This window comes from Anomaloglossus baeobatrachus, unplaced genomic scaffold (genome assembly GCF_048569485.1).
Source record: "Anomaloglossus baeobatrachus isolate aAnoBae1 unplaced genomic scaffold, aAnoBae1.hap1 Scaffold_3133, whole genome shotgun sequence".
NCBI classification, from domain to species: domain Eukaryota; kingdom Metazoa; phylum Chordata; class Amphibia; order Anura; family Aromobatidae; genus Anomaloglossus; species Anomaloglossus baeobatrachus.
In genome coordinates, this window is record NW_027442540.1 from 6895 (window position 1) to 24412 (window position 17518).

General features: G+C 46.9%; 1 protein-coding gene across 1 annotated transcript in view; it reads right to left on the reverse strand.

Moving 5' to 3' along the window:
• Positions 1–2870: 2870 nt before the first annotated feature.
• LOC142269035 (epsin-1-like) overlaps positions 2871–17518 on the reverse strand; it is a gene marked incomplete at its 3' end in the record, with an annotated part of 50197 nt that continues 35549 nt past the window's right edge. The window contains exons 7-9 of the mRNA XM_075332375.1: positions 12449–12604; positions 11593–11694; positions 2871–3104 (exon numbers count right to left, since the gene is read on the reverse strand). Of these exons, the coding sequence (XP_075188490.1) occupies positions 2871–3104; positions 11593–11694; positions 12449–12604 (492 nt within the window). The remainder of the gene's footprint in view (positions 3105–11592; positions 11695–12448; positions 12605–17518) is intronic.

The following is a 17518-nucleotide window of genomic DNA, read 5'->3' on the forward strand; positions in this document are numbered from 1 at the left end:
TTACGGACCGAAACATTTATGCCTGGTGGTGTCTTAGAATAAAAATTACTGTTCTTTTACATCAACTCCTGAGTGCCAAGTTTTCTGTTATATTTATATGGAACTGGATCCTACTTGTGCACCATCAACAGAAGGGCCGTGTATTGCTATAATCTGTGGACTTCATGAATCAGGAGCGTCTGACAACTGATGTGCACAATCATGCACTTTGTCAAAAAATCTTATTCCAGTCATTGACAAGAGTAAAATTTCGGATATAAGGAACATCACAGCTCATCATGAGTTAGACAAGCTGTGGTATCACGCCCCGCGTCTAAAGAGCTCACTGAATTCAAGTGTAATGCTGTTACAGAAGCCACCATTGTTAGAAGTCAGTTTGTAAAACTTCATCCCTTCCACAATCAACTAAGTCATACCGTGTTTCCCCGGAAATAAGACCTCCCCCGAAAATAAGACCTCCCAGGAGTTTTCAGGGAAGCTTTAATATAAGACATCCCCTGAAAATAAGACCTAGCCGCGGTCAATAATGAAGTGTCATGCAGCGGTGAAAGAGTTAAAGACACTGCAGGACACTTCATTATAGACAGCGGACACCCCCAGAAGAGAAAAGACAGAAGAAAGAAGACCCCCGATCATACTTACCAGACGACAACCAGGAGCAGGTGAGCGCATCAAGGTCCTGCGGCGGAACACACCCGCGCACACACACACACACATCCATCAGATCGCATCCACACACTCACAACATCCAGCGATATCACTTGCTTTTCGGTGGCGATACTGTGCGAGCAGTGATCTTCCAGGACCTGCCGAGGATCACATGGCCGGAATCATGTGGTATCTCCGGATGTTGTGAGTGTGTGAGCGCTTATGTGCGATATCGTGTGTGTGTGTGTGTGTGTGTGAGTGAATATATGCGATCGGATCTGTGAGTGTCGGCAGGAGGCAGAGGAGGACGGCGTGCAGCACAGCTGCTGGGACCGCCCACAGGAGGGCACAGGGAGAAGTGGGGTGTGTGTGTGTTTGTGTGTGTGTGACTGTTTTGATGTGTGAGTGTTGGCCAGACGCAGGGGAGCACAGCTGCAGGGAGATCACAGGGAGCTGTGTGCGTGTGTGTGCGTGTGTGTGCGCGTGTGTGTGCGTGTGTGTGCGTGTGCGTGTGTGCGTGTGTGTGCGTGTGTGTGTGCGTGCGTGTGTGCGTGCGTGCGTGCGTGCGTGCGCATGCGAGAGAGAGAGATCTGATGTCGGCCAGACGCAGGGGAGGCATGCAGCGTACCTGCTGGGAGATCACAGGTGGATCTGGGAGCCATACAGACGCCTGGGGCTGGTAAGTATGACGATCCTGGGATGGGGGGGTCTGCTTTTAGTGGGGGGTAAACTTACCCCCAACCACAACCATGTCTCCTCGAGAATTAAACCCCCCCGAAAATAAGACCTAGCGCTTTTTTCAGGGCAAAAAAAAAAAATATAAGAGTGTCTTATTTTCGGGGAAACAGGGTATTATAGAATACTGGTAGCAGATAGGAACCACAGCAGCTCAGTAGGTAAGTTAGAGAGCGGGGTCACAGAGACATGAACATAGTGCATAAAAGTCAACAAGACTGTGCTGACTCCATAACTACATAGTCCAAGCCACCTCAAGCATTAGCACCAGCAGAAAACTGTGGTAGATAACATGGCTACACATGGCCGAGAAGGTCCATGCATGCACAATTCCAGGAGACCGTTATCTCATGGACTGCATTATGCCAACTGTTAATTTTGATGGAGGGATAATGGGAACGTTTTTCATTGAATGGCCTGGACCAGAGAAAGGAAATCTTATTGCTTCATCATACAAGGCATTTGGACAATCATACACTTCCAACTAAGGCTATGTTCACACACTGCGTTTTTTACCTGCGTTTTGGGTCCGTTTTTGCTGCAGAAATTTTTTGAGAAATTCTTGTAACCTTTCTGCAGACATTCCCCAGCAAAACCTATGGCAAAAAAAATTAGCTGTGCACACACTGCGTTTTTTTCTTAAGAAAATTCTTTCAGTAGATTTTCTTAAGAAAAAGAATGAGCATGTCACTTCTATTCTGCAGCTAACAGCATTTTTTGCCATAGATAATTGGCACAATAACGCAGGGAGCAACCAGCGGTAAAAACGCACCAAAAACGGACCGAAAACGCACCAAAAACGCACCGAAAACGCACCAAAAACGCACCGAAAACGCGGCAAAAGCGCAGGTGCGTTTTTGGTGCGTTTTTTAACACAGGTGCACTCTTAAGAAATTTCTTAAGAAATTTCTTAAGAAAAATCATTTTTCTAGTGTGAACATAGCCTTATTGGTAACAGTTTGGGGAAGGCCATTTTCTGTTCCCCATGACCGTACCCAAAAACAAGGTCCATAAAGGCATGGTAGAGTGATGTTTGGTATGGAAGAACTTGACAGGCCGCACAAAGACCTGATCTCAACCCTTTGTAGCACCTTTGGGATTAACTAGAACAAAGATTGTTAGCCAAGCCCTCCAATATCGGCAGCTAATGACAATTGCTCTTTTGGATGAATGGGCCAAAACTCCCAAAGACACACTCCAAAATCTTGTCAAAAGCCTTTTCAGGAAAATGGAAATTGTTATATCTAAAAGTGGAGATCATCTCCATATTTATAACTATTAATTTAGAACTGGATATGATAAGTCATGAAGGTGTAATATGTAGGACCCACAACTGTTGTCTAAACAGTGTATGCTCCATATATGTAGATAGGCCATAAATGTCTCCATTCAGATACAACCCATTTTAGGCAGTACACATAAAAGGTTAAGATCAAGCTTTTTACGTGCTCCTGAGTTAGGGTACTCTTATATTAATTATCACTCACCTGTAACTAGGAAGGGGTTTGAGGTTTTTGTGTTTTGTAGGGTGGGTTTTGAAATAAGAGAGTCCAAATCTACGAGAGCTGCATTAGGCCCCAGAAATGACTCAGGCGTTTTCCTTGTAGGCCTAGAGCTTTCAGAAAGTGATCCACTCATTGCTGCCATGTCAAAGGCATCTGGACTCTTTGATCCAAGCGAGCGTGACATTGGAACTTCTCCAGCTAGAAGGTCTAGCTCACCTGTAGGAAAAACAAAGAAGGACATTAAGGAAAATAAGTACACCTGTCATTATACACAGGTAACCAAAATGTGTGATCAAGATGACCAGCCAGCAATGAAAACAGCATGAAAGAGAAGCAAGGAACTTGAGAACTTTTTCAAGAAAAAGTGAACTGAAAAGTGAAAGTTGACAGTTTGAAAAAGCAGCAAAAACCACACGTGGACATTGTCTTAAATTGGCATTTATAGGAACATATAATGCAAATTAACCAGTAAAATTAGTGGTTTCCATTCCAGTTTAGTTGCCTTCCACAATTTGAACCCTTTTATGTTGGGCAGTTCAGTACATGTTCTTCTGAACGAAGCTTCAGCCAGCAGCCATTTCTCCCTCACATCGAAGTGCATGCTTGGCCAAGAACTCCTGTGTTCTCAATGAAAAACTCTGGAGGTAGCTTATCTCCGGGAAAACAAATCCCACAAACTCAGCCATGCCCTACTCTATATTGTCCTGTGTGCCGCTATGAGACAACTGATTGCATCAGAAGTCTCCTTGCCATGACCTGTTAACTGTACAATAAAAGATGGCTAAGCCTTGCCACCATAACTAAGGAGGTGGGAGTTCATTTGGCCAGGAGCTGAAGAAGGAATCAATTAATTGAAGATTAAGAACCACATTAGGATGATCCTGTAGAGAATACTGCGGAGTAATAAACTGTGATGTTAACTAGATTTCTTGTCAGTCACTTTTAAGCTTAATGGACCTTTAAACAGAAAAAAAAAATAGATAAAGTTATTGACCACTAATCAAAGCTTTTACAGCGAAATTCTTATGTAAGAAGCATTGAATAGTTGTAAAATTTTGGTGCAACTTAAAGCTGCACTAAACTTTTGTAAATTTTGGTGGTCTGCCATTTTTGTCCAGCTAAAAAAAAAGTGGATGGGTCTGAGGCCTGGCAACTAACGCTCGTCAAATTCATGATGAGCGGCGGTGTTTGCTATGTCATAAATCTCACTTAAAGGGGTTATCCGGCTTCTTTAACTTTTTTTTTTATTTCCCTATTGGGCTACATTGGGGCAGGTAAGTAGATAGAGACCACTTACCTGCCCCGCTGTCAGCCCCTCTCCCCCGGCTCAGTGCAGTCATGTGACCGCTCCTGACGCGATTTTGCTGCTTCCGGTCATTTCATGTCAACATGGGCAGGGCCATGTTGACATGCAAATGTGGAACAGCATGTCGCCTCCCTGCTGGGCGGTACAGTGTGATGAGCCCCGCCCCCTTCCCTGCACCCTCCCACACATTCCCCCACACCTCTTTTACTCTCCAGTAACCACCCCCTGCACTGCTGTGGGGTCCGTGACCTGGGAAAGGGGCCTGGCGGCGGCTGCCGTGGTGTCAGCGCCAGCACCGGGCCCCCTGCTCAGGATCACACATTCAAATGTACCGGCATCACAGATCACAGATGCCGGTACATTTGAAAGTGCTGATGAGAAGCAGCGCAGCGCTGCTTCTCATCACTGTCCCTCCGGCTGTCTGTGCTCTCTTCAGCACAGCAGTGACGTCACTACTGTGCTGATATGTCCAGAGCACAGACAGCTGGCGAACGTGCAGGAGCGGCGGGGACCGAGGACGGGTGAGTATGTACTCCCTACATGTGTTCCCTATGGGGGGGGGGGGGGCGTGTGCAGAGCCATATGTGTGTGTGTGCGGTGCAGAGCCATATGTGTGCATGTGCAGAGCCATATGTGTGCGTGTGCGGTGCAGAGCCATATGTGTGTGTGTGCAGAGCCATATGTGTGCGTGTGCGGTGCAGAGCCATGTGTGTGCGTGTGCGGTGCAGAGCCATATGTGTGCGTGTGCGGTGCAGAGCCATATGTGTGCGTGTGCAGAGCCATATGTGTGCGTGTGCGGTACAGAGCCATATGTGTGCGGTGCAGAGCCATATGTGTGCGGTGCAGAGCCATATGTGTGCGGTGCAGAGCCATATGTGTGCGGTGCAGAGCCATATGTGTGCGTGTGCGGTGCAGAGCCCGATGTGGGGCTGTTATTTGCAATGCTGTAGTGATACCAGGTCAGGTGCTGGGGAAGAATACTGACAGGGAATGTGTGTGCAGGGGGCGGGCAGAGGGCGAGGCTGGACACTGGGGTGGGTGGTGACAGCTCTGACTGAGGTTTTGCACAGGAAGTGGTCATGTTTGCTGGATCTGAATGTAAACAAGGAGCTGCAGAGAATAAAGGGATAATTCAAGAGGAACAAAAGTTAGAAAACAAAAAATGTGTTTGTGTTGTGTTGGTGTGATTTATATGACAATACAGCACAGATAAACTGAAAAATTTTTGTTAAGCTAATGTCGGATAACTCCTTTAAGCAGGAGCACATCACTTTATACCAAGTCTGATTCATTAAGATGTGTGCGCCTCTTAATGAATCAGGAGCCTCGGGCTGAAAACAGTACCCTCTCCACATCCCAATATCACCACTACTCTGCATCTTCATAATACAGACGTCAATACAACGGTGATGGATGGAGCCGTCTGGTTCCTTCTTCCAGCAATCAGTGTGTGTGACAGACAGCAGAGGTGATGACGTCACTTCATCACGTCTGCTGTGCAGAGACAGTGCACCGGAGACCAGAGCAGAGGGAGCAAGGTGATTGTGTCTTTTGGTTTTTTTAATACATGTTATGAGATGTAGGCTTGTAAATTTTTAGGGCTATGCAGGGGCTCATGAAGTATATACTGGAAATGTGAAGACTCATGCCGGACATGGGACGCTATGTGGGGGCTCATACTGTATAAGGTGGGCTATGTGGGGGTTCATATGCCATACAGAGGGTTAAGTAAGGGCTCATACGTTAGAAGGGTTGTGTGAAGGCACATACTGTATATAAGTTGGCTTTTTGAGGGCTCAAATTGTATACAGAGAGGCCACGTGGGAGTTCATACTGTATATAGGGACTATGTGGGACTCACTATGTAAGGGTACTGTGTGCAGGATCATACTTTATCTAGGGAGGATATGTGGGGGATTATACTGAATAAAGGGAGACTGTGTGGGAGCTCATACTGTATATAATGATACTGTGGGGGCTTATTCTGCATACGGGGGGGCTATGTGGGGATTCATACAATAAATATGGGGAGGCAATGTGGCAGCTCATACTGTATATACAGGGGCTGTGTGAGGGTTCATACTGTATATAGCTGCCTGTAGGTGGGCTGATATGGTTTATAGGTAGGTGTCATCACTAATTTGCTCAATATTAAGCGATACAATTTGTACCAATATAAAATAATATATTTATTATGTTAATATTACTTTTGAGCAAAATTCAATTCAGCCTATTGGCTTTGCACTTCACAACAGTCAATATCTCTGATCACTTGGGAAAATTTAATTGCTCACCCCTGAACTAAAGCATTATCATTGTTATATGCCAGCATAGTGTTGGAGTCTGGCTAGATTTAATTAGTGTTTTAATCATAAAATAGCTTAGGCTGACAATACATACTGTAATAAAAGTTAAATGGGATTTTGATTACTTGGACAACCCCTTCTCAATCACCATGTTCCTTCCAAATCTGACATGCAGAGAAAGTAAGAGCAGCTATGGCACTAACTTCTTCCAGACTGATTTCCCGAAGGCGGAGGACAGCTTAGTGGTAGTGATTGACAGCGGGGCTTACGTGACATAGTATCACGGGAGTCCCAAGAAAGCCGGTACTGAAAGAATTGGAAACTCACCAGCACCATAGGCAAATCTAGGTATTATTTCTGGAACACAGTGATAGAGAAGGGTAGAGTAGTGGATATCTCTTTAACCCCTCAAGCCCCCGTGCGCTTTCAGTTTTTCCGTTGTTTTTTTTTACTCCCCTTATTCCGAGACCCGTAACTTTTTTACTTTTCTGTCAATCTTGCCATATAACAGCTTGTTTTTTGCAGGACGAGCTGTACTTTTAAATGAAACCATAAGTTTTACCATATAGTGTACTGGAAAACCGCAAAAAAATTCCCAAGTGTGGAAAAACTGCAAAAAAGGGTAATCGCACAATAGTTTTTGAGATATTTTATTCACCATGTTCACAATATGGTAAAACTGATGTGTGGGTATGATGCCTGAGGTCGGCGCGAGTTTGTAGACATCAAACATGTATAGGTTTACTTGTATCTAAGGGGTTAAAAAATTTCACAAGCTTGTAAAATAAAAGTGACGTACGTTCTGCGCCATTTTCCGAAACCTGTAGCGTTCTCATTTTTTGGGATCGATGGCTCAGTGACTGCTTATTTTTGCGTCTCGAGCTGACATAGGTACCATTTTTGTGCAGATGCTACATTTTGATTTCCTGTTATTGCATTTTGGGTAAAACTTGCGGCAAACAAAAAACGTTATTTTGGCATTTGGAATTTTTTTGACGCTAAGCAGTTTACCAATAAGATTAATTGATTTTATATTTTGATAGATCGGGCATTTCTGAACGTGGCGATACCAAATATGTGTATATTTATTTTTTGTAACCCTTTAATTTTCAATGGGGTGAAAGGAGGGTGATTTGAACTTTTAGGTTCTTTTTTTTATTTTTTAAATTTTTATTTTTTTTTATTTTACTAGTCCCCCTAGGGGGCTATAGCGATCAGCAATCTGATCGCTCTGCCCTATCTGCGGATCACAGCTACACAGCTGTCAACAACAGATATGATCACTTCCTGATTCACTCGGCTCCGGGCCTAGTGAAACCGAAAGTGACTCATGATAGCTACAGGAGTCATCACATGACCCTGTGCTACCATGGCAACCACCAGAAGTCACGTGATCACGAACGTGACTTCCGGTGGGGGCAGCGGTAAGTGAAAATCATGGCCGCGCGCATATACATCTCGCTGCCAGACTTTGGCAGTGAGATGTAAGGGGTTAAATGTTGCAAGTGGAAGCGATTCCACTCGTAACATGAAGGCACACATGTCAGCTGTTGAAAACAGCTGATATGTGCGCGGATCGCCGCGACCTGGCCACGGCAGGGGGTGGGGATTAACGTCACACGATCCATGACGGATAGATCAGTTATGGGTCGTGAAGGGTTTAAACAAGTCTCAATAAATTCCCCCCCAGCCTTATTATTTATGTACCCTGTTTCCCCAAAAATAAGACACGGCCTTACATTTTTTTTTTGCCCGGAAAAAAGCACTAGGTCTTGTTTTCAGGGGGTGTTTTATTCTCGAGGAAGCATGGTTGGGGGTAAGTTTACCCCCCACAAAAAACAGACCACCCCCCTCTTCCCAGGATCGTCATACCAGCAATAATGAAGTGTTCTGCAGTATCTTTAACTCTTTTACTCTCTCTGCATGGACACTTCATTATTGAACCGCGGCTAGGTCTTATTTTCAGGGGATGTCTTATATTTAAGCGTCCCTGAAAACTCCTGCTATGTCTTCTTTTCGGGGAAACATGGCATGTAATGGTGTGTAAATGTATTAAAAATATTTAACTGTTATTGGCTTTCCAGGGCCGCTCCCTTCTGCCTTAAGCCCACATGAGCTAAGAACAGACTCACTGGATCACACAGAGGCTTGTGTGTGAACAGGAGGTTGCTTTCTCAGTGTGGTCTGGGGAGTCTTGCTTTGGTGTACTGGAAAAAACACACAGAGCGGTCATGTAGGTGGCAAAAAGTCAGGAGAGGAGCAGGGAACTGGGTTAGACTGCAATGTGTAAGTGCTGTAATACACTTGCAGTCAAAATGCCAGCAGCTATGATTGGTTGTAGAGTGTAAAAATAAATAATTTGAAGAAAGAAAGAAAGAAAAAAAAAACAACAAAAAACGAAGTAGGGTCCCCCAGCAAAGATAAACCAGACAGCTACAGGCTGCAACCCCCCGATGTGCACGTTATCTTGGCTGTGTATCAAAATACGAGGGATCCCTTGTACCTTTTTTAAAATTAATTAAATAACAAAGTTTAAAAAATGGCATTCAGTACTTCCCCAATTTTGAATACCAGGCCAAGATAAAGCAGACAGTTCGGGGCTGGTATTCTCAGGCTGGAAAGGCCCATGGTTATGCCCCCCCAGCCTAGATATAGCAGCCCACAGCTGCAATTAGATGCGACAATTTTGGCACTTTACCCAGCTCACCCCCAATTACCATGGAGTGCTGTAAATTGGGTTAATGTAAGGATTTAATGACAGCTATGATTTGTTAAAAAAAAAAAAAGAAATCACAGCCATCATCAAGAGCAAGGTTGGTAATGGGGAGGGGTCTGAGACCCCCTATTAGTAATCCTGTAAGTAAAAAGAAAAAAATACAAAAATCCTTTATTTAAATAAACAAAAAAAAACCCTCTTTCTCCAACTTATTTACCCCAAAACACCCATGCTAGTCCAACGTAATCCACATGAGGTCCATGACCTGTGGCTCTGCTACACTTGAGATCACAGTGCACGTCATATTAGATAACGTGACCACTCACTATGGCTTTAAAGGCACACTGGCGTCACTGAGTTCACGGCTGGATGTTCCCACTGTACCCCAGTTGTGACCTCAGATAACTAACCTGAGAAGAGCTCATTGATCTCACCTCAGCTGAAGTCATTAAACTCGTTACCGGAGTAAGCAATGTGGGCACAGTGAGTATTTGCGTGCAGACATATTTGCACCAAATCTGCATCTCCTGGCAAAATAAACCGCACCAAAGGTGCATCAAAACACATTCGTTTCTGGTGCGGTTTTTTTGCAGGATATGCAGACTTTGTGCAGAAATACTCACTGTGTACACAATGTTTAATCCAGTAATCCGGCATTGAGTTCAATAACTTCAACTGAGGTGAGGTCAATGAGTTCATCTCAGGTCAGTTCACCTGAGGTCACAGCTGAGATACCTTGGGAACCTCCAGCGGTGACCTCAGGGGAACTCCGTGAAGTCATTGCTCACAGCTGAGGCTCAGTCAGTGTGTTCAGCAGCTCACAGTGAGTGGTCACGTTTTCTAAAATGACCGGGCACTGCGACCTCAGATGTAGCAAAGTCGGGATCACCATAGGACCTAGTGGAGATTACGTCAGGCATGTAGGGGTATTTTGGGCAGTTAATAAATTGGAGAAAGAGGGTGTTTAAAAAAAAATAAATAAAAAAAAATCAAATCTGTCATTAACTCCTTATATTACCCCGACGGCCACCACTTCAAGGCAATCATGATGAGCGGGGTGAAGCGACGGAATTGTCGCATCTAATAGACAATTTAAGGGTGGTTGCGGGATGCCATTTTTAGGCTGGGGGCCCCAATAACCATGGCCCTCCCCAGCCTAAAAATACCAATGCACAGGTGTCCACTTTATCTTGGCTGAATGTCAAAATTGTGGGGGACCACATGCCGTTTTTTAAAATTTAAATTTTAAAAAAGCCACATGGGGTCCCTTGCATTTTGATACACAACAAATATAACACGCACAGGTGGGGGCTGCAGCCTGTAGCTGTCTGCTTTATCTGCGCTGAGTATCAATATACGGAGGGGACCCCACGCCATTTTTTTCTCATTTAATTTATTTTTACACTCCACAACCAATCACAGACGCTGGTAGCCTGACAGCAAACAATCAGATGCTGTCACAGAGGGTGGGTGAGCAAAGCAGTGAATATGCATGAGAGCTAATGAGCGGACCCGGAAGTGGTGTCACAGCCACTCTGGAGACTCGGTATGTATAACGGTCCTGCTTTGCAGCCCTTTAGCCTTTCCTACTTCCATTTTACAGCACAATGTTTAGGTCCCTACAGACATATATCGGGGACTACATCTGGGAAGATGTTCGAGTTCAAGTCCAGTCCCAAATTGTACTTTTTTTTAAAGTTTGGCTGGAAACGCCGAATTTAAACATTTGCGGATTCTCCCTTCTCTAGCACTGTGCAGCGCATCGTGCTGTGTAAACAGGACCTACGCTGTGGGGAACAAAGGCAGATTATATGCACTGAGCGATTGATTACTGATCGTTCTATGAGCAAGGAAGATGTAGTCTGCTGTCTAAGCAAGCTTGTAAGTGATCGGTGATCAGCAAATATGGACACGATCGTTTAATGAAGCTCATTGGCCAAACACACTAATTCTTGCTTTAAATGCATCAGAAATACTTCATTTTATGATACAACCTCTGAAAATGTGGAATCATTACTAAAGTTTCTGTTCTGTTCTGCTCATTTACTAATAAACATTCTGATAAGAATCACAGGCACCATGGCTGTTTCAGAGCATATGGTGCAGTCTACGGCCAGCTTTACAAATAAGACAATGAAAATGATATGATTAATAGCTGGTTTAATAATTTGCAAAAAAAAGAAAAATCTAAAAGTAAAAGGAGCAAAAAAAATGTTTCATTTACCAATAGGTTCTTTTTGTGCCTTCAATAACATTTTTTAAGAAAACCCAATATTATGAGACAAATAACAGCAACATGTGCAAAAGACAAGCAAAAAGCTGAGGGGAAATGGATTCACAGTAAGCAAGCAGGTAGGAAAGAGAGCACTTCCAAACCTGTGCTGCTTCCTGAATGGGGAAGGGTAGTCCTCAGGTTGTCAAAATCGGAAAACTCATCTTTATCTGCAGAATTGATGAACTGGTCAAAGGTGGTACTGGCTAAGGAGGCAGGTGGAGCAGACAGACAGGCACATACACAAAGACAAACAGGTTAAAAACAAGACAAGTCCCACAAAAGACAGGCAAAATAATGGAGCATTATTAAAAGAATGATCCTGATTGTCATAAACCTAGAATAATGCAAATTCTGCAACAAAACTGGGAAAACATGACTTAGAAAGAAAGCAAGTACATTAAGTCCATGACTGATGTACCTATTGTTCGGATATGCACCATAGGGTTTCTTGGAAACCTTATGTCATAATCCAGAAGCAGAGCAGAAGGAAAGTCATAGGCAGCACACAGCCTGTAAAACTCTGCACAGCATTTACACATGCTCCACTGCTCGATTTTCAGGAGGGTATGAAGCAAGGCGATAGCAAATGCAGATCGAAAAACTGCTAAGAGTATTAATGGGGAATCTAACATGAGACACACAGCTTGTCTGATGCAGGCCCACCTCTGGAGCCCACACACCAATCCAAAATGAATCAGTTATAAATAAATAGGGGGTGGCCATGCATGAGGGCAGCTCTCCAAATTCATTGCCATAGGATTTTTCTGAAGAAGTTAATTGAGAAACCCAGCCAAAGATCTGATCACTTGGTCAAAAGCTTGAGGCTGCACTACTGAAAAATGCTGGTGTCCACTGCAGTGTAGTGATTGAGTCATGGAGAACGTAGGGTATAATCCCCAACAATTACATATTGGCAGTCTGTTCTAACATTTCACTACAACCAAAATGAAAACCTACCCACGGTCCCATTTGTACTTGGTTTAGAAGGAGACCCTCCCCAGGGATCAGGGAAGGTTGCTGCAGGAGCCCATGGGTCCGTCGTCTGCTTAGCTGCCACAGAAGGACTTGAAGTCCAAGGGTCATTACTATGAGCGCCAACAGTAGGAGCAGAACCTTAAAAAAAAAAAAAAAAAAGGCAATACAAAAGAAACAATGTTAACAACATCTGAACTAGAATAAAGAGGGGGGGGAGTCACAGGAAAACCTGAACACAAGAAAACACCCCCGAATGTACAAGGACAATAACTAGTGATAGGTAGCGACTCAAAAGCAACATAAACCTATATAAGAATGTGAGTCAAGAATCCACCAGAAAATTAAATGCAAAAAGACTTAGTTTATTGAACACATATTATAAATGAAGTACAATACAAAACACAAAAGGGTGCTCAGCAAGGAATCCAAGTAAGGGTACTTTCACACTTGCGTTATTTTCCTTCCGTTACAATCCGCCCTTTTGGGAAACAGCGGAATCCGTTAACGGATTCCGCTGTTTCCCATAGACTTGTATGGGTGACGGATTGTACCAAAAGGAGCTGCGTTGCTTCCGCTGGGCGACGCTCCGTTGCTTCCGCCCAGCGGGAGAAACGCAGCATGTAACGTTATTTTGAGCAGCGGAATCCTCTGGATTTCACTGCGCATGCTCTTTTTTTTTTTTTTTTTTTTTTTTTTAAATCAAACTTTATTTTGGCTCGCGGTGGCCGAACGTTCAGCTGAGCGCCCGGCCGTCGGCAAGCGACAGCGCTCAGCTGAATGACCGGCCACCAGCATGCCCGGCCGCCGGCAAGTCACAGCGCTCAGCTGAGCGCCCGCCCGCCGGCATGCCCGGGCGCCGGCAAGTGACAGCGATCAGCTGATCACCCGGCGGCCGGCATGCCCGGGCGCCGGCAAGTGACAGCGATCAGCTGATCACCCGGCGGCCGGCTGCAGGGAGCGATCAGCTGATCACCCGGCGGCCGGGAGCGATCAGCTGATCACCCGGCGGCCGGGAGCGATCAGCTGATCACCCGGCGGCCGGCTGCAGGGAGCGATCAGCTGATCACCCGGCGGCCGGCTGCAGGGAGCGATCAGCTGATCACCCGGCGGCCGGCTGCAGGGAGCGATCAGCTGATCACCCGGCGGCCGGCTGCAGGGAGCGATCAGCTGATCACCCGGCGGCCGGCTGCAGGGAGCGATCAGCTGATCACCCGGCGGCCGGCTGCAGGGAGCGATCAGCTGATCACCCGGCGGCCGGCTGCAGGGAGCGATCAGCTGATCACCCGGCGGCCGGCTGCAGGGAGCGATCAGCTGATCACCCGGCGGCCGGCTGCAGGGAGCGATCAGCTGATCACCCGGCGGCCGGCTGCAGGGAGCGATCAGCTGATCACCCGGCGGCCGGCTGCAGGGAGCGATCAGCTGATCACCCGGCGGCCGGGAGCGATCAGCTGATCACCCGGCGGCCGGGAGCGATCAGCTGATCACCCGGCGGCCGGCTGCAGGGAGCGATCAGCTGATCACCCGGCGGCCGGGAGCGATCAGCTGATCACCCGGCGGCCGGCTACTGGGAGCAATCAGCTGATCACCCAGCGGCCGGCTGCAGGGAACGATCAGCTGATCGTTCACTATAGTCTGCCGCTGGTAAAACCGGGAAAAAAAAAAAAAAAATCAAAACGAATTGCGTTGTTTTGCAGCATCCGTTGCATCCGTTGTGTCACTATATGCAACACATCCGTTGCATCCGTTACACAACGCAATGCAACGGATACCGTTCAACGCAAGTGTGAAAGTAGCCTAAGAAGGGATACAACATTGCAGGTTAGACTACATAGATAGGGTGGGTATAAAGTGCACGTGCATAGTAGCAGGAAAATAGTTTTTTAAATTCAATATATTAAAGAGCCCTCCAAGCCCACTGCTAGAGGTAAAGTGCACATAAAAAATTGTATAGATAGCCAGAGGGCCAAGGATGTCATATGACAAGGCACTCACCCATAATCCCCTAATATCCAGCAATGTACAGTCATGGACAAAAGTTTTGAAAATGACACCAAATTATTTTTTCACATGATCTGTTGCCCTCTGGTTCTTAATTGTGTTTGTCTGATGTTTACATCATATACAGAAATATAATTGCAATCATATTCTGAGTACCAAAGAAGGGAATTTTGTTTACTTACCGTAAATTCCTTTTCTTCTAGCTCCAATTGGGAGACCCAGACAATTGGGTGTATAGCTTCTGCCTCCGGAGGCCACACAAAGTATTACACTTAAAAGTGTAAACCCCTCCCCTCTGCTATACACCCTCCCGTGCATCACGGGCTCCTCAGTTTTGGTGCAAAAGCAGGAAGGAGGAAACTTATAAATTGGTCTAAGGTAAATTCAATCCGAAGGATGTTCGGAGAACAAACCATAACCAAGAACAATTCAATCTGAACAACATGTGTACACAAAGAACTAACAGCCCGAAGGGAACAGGGGCGGGTGCTGGGTCTCCCAATTGGAGCTAGAAGAAAAGGAATTTACGGTAAGTAAACAAAATTCCCTTCTTCTTTGTCGCTCCATTGGGAGACCCAGACAATTGGGACGTCCAAAAGCAGTCCCTGGGTGGGTAAAAGAATACCTCGGTAAAAAGAGCCGTAAAACGGCTCCTTCCTACAGGTGGGCAACCGCCGCCTGAAGGACTCGTCTACCTAAGCTGGCATCTGCCGAGCGTAGGTATGCACTAGATAGTGCTTCGTGAAAGCGTGCAGACTCAACCAGGTAGTCGTCTGACACGCCTGCTGAGCCGTAGCCTGGTGCAGCAACGCCCAGGACGCCCCCACGGCTCTGGCAGAATGGGCCTTCAGCCCCGAAGGAACCTGAAGCCCAGCAGAACGGTAGGCTTCAAGAATTGGTTCCTTGATCCACCGAGCCAAGTTGACTTGGGAGCTTGTGACCCTTTACGCTGGCCAGCGACAAGGACAAAGAGTGCATCCGAGCGGCGCAGGGGCGCCGTACGGGAAATGTAGAGTCTGAGTGCCCTCACCAGACCTAACAAGTGCAAATCCTTTTCACGTTGGTGAACCGGATGAGGACAAAAAGAAGGTAAGAAGATATCCTGATTGAGATGAACAGAGGATACCACCTTCGGGGGAAATTCCGGAACCGGACGCAGAACCACCTTGTCCTGGTGAAACACCAGGAAGGGGGGCTTTGCATGACAGCGCTGCTATGTCAGACACTCTGCGGAGTTACGTGACTGCCACTAGGAAGACCACCTTCTGCGAAAGGCGTGAAAGAGAATATCCCTCATTGGCTCGAAGGGTGGTTTCCGAAGAGCCGGTATCACCCTGTTCCGATCCCAGGGTTCTAGCCGACGCTTGTAAGGAGGGACTATGTGGCAAACCCCCTGCAGGAACGTGCGTACCTGAGGGAGTCTGGCTAGACGCTTCTGAAAAAAAACACAGAAAGCGCCGAAACTTGTCCCTTAAGGGAACCGAGAGACAACCCCTTTTCCATTCCGGATTGAAGGAAGGACAGAAAGTGGGCAAGGCGAATGGCCAGAGAGTAAAACTCTGATCAGAGCACCAGGATAAGAAAATCTTCCACGTCCTGTGGTAGATCTTGGCGGACGTTGGTTTCCTGGCCTGTCTCATAGTGGCAATGCCTCTTGAGATAACCCTGAAGACGCTAGGATCCAGGACTCAATGGCTACGCAGTCAGGTTGAGGGCCGCAGAATTCAGATGGAAAAATGGCCCTTGAGACAGCAAGTCTGGCCGGTCTGGTAGTGTCCACGGTTAGCCTACCGTGAGATGCCACAGATCCGGGTACCACGACCTCCTCGGCCAGTCTGGAGCGACGAGGATGGTGCGGCGGCAGTCGGATCTGATCTTGCGTAACACTCTGGGCAGCATCGCCAGAGGGGGAAATACGTGAGGCAGTGGAAACTGCGACCAATCGTGAACTAATGCGTCTGCCGCCAGAGCTCTGTGAGCTTGAGAACGTGCCATGAATGCCGGGACCTTGTTGTTGTGCCGGGACGCCAATAGGTCGACGTCCGGCTTCCCAGCGGCAACAAATCTCTGAAACACGTCCGGTCGAAGAGACCATTCCCTGCGTCCATGCCCTGGCGACTGAGAAAGTCTGCTTCCCAGTTTTCTACGCCCGGGATGTGAGCTGCGGAGATGGTGGAGGCTGTGGCTTCCACCCACAGCAGAATCCGCCGGACTTGCTGGAAGGCTTGCCGACTGCTTGTGCCGCCTTGGCGGTTGATGTATGCCACCGCCGTGGCGTTGTCCGACTGAATTCGGATCTGCCTGTCTTCCAGCCATGGCTGGAACGCTTTTAGGGCTAGACACTGCCCTTCCCTCCAGAACATTGATCTGGAGGGAGGACTCTGCTGAGTCCATGTACCCTGAGCCCTGTGGCGGAGGAAGACCCCCTGACAGACTCGCGTCCGCCGTGACCACAGCCCAGGATGTGGGCAGGAAGGACTTTTCCTTCGAGAAGAAGTGGGAAGAAGCCACCACTGAAGGGAGGCCTTGGCTGCCCGAGAAGGAGCAACGTTCTTGTCGAGGGACGCTGTCCCATTTGTGGAGAAAGTCCCATTGAAGTGGGCGCAGATGAATCTGCGCAAACGGAGCTGCCTCCATTGCTGCCACCAACTTCTCTAGGAAATGCATGAGGCGCCTCAAAGGGTGTGACTGGGCTCGAAGGAGCGATTGCACCCCTGTCTGTAGTGAACGCTGTTTGTCCAGCGGAAGCTTCACTATCGCTGATAGAGTATGAAACTCCATGCCGAGATATGTCAGTGATTGTGCCGGTGTCAATTTTGACTTTGGGAAAATTAATGAACCACCCGAATCTCTGGAGAGTCTCTAGAGCAATGTTCAGGCTGTGTTGCCATGCCACCCGAGAGGGGGCCTTGACCAGTACATTGCCTGAGATAGTAGGACCGCTAGGCGCAGCGCAGGAAGCGCTGATATTCTGGTACAATCGGCACGTGGAGATAAGTATCCCTGATGTCGATTGACGCTAAGAAGCCTCCTTGGGCCATCAAGGGCGATGGC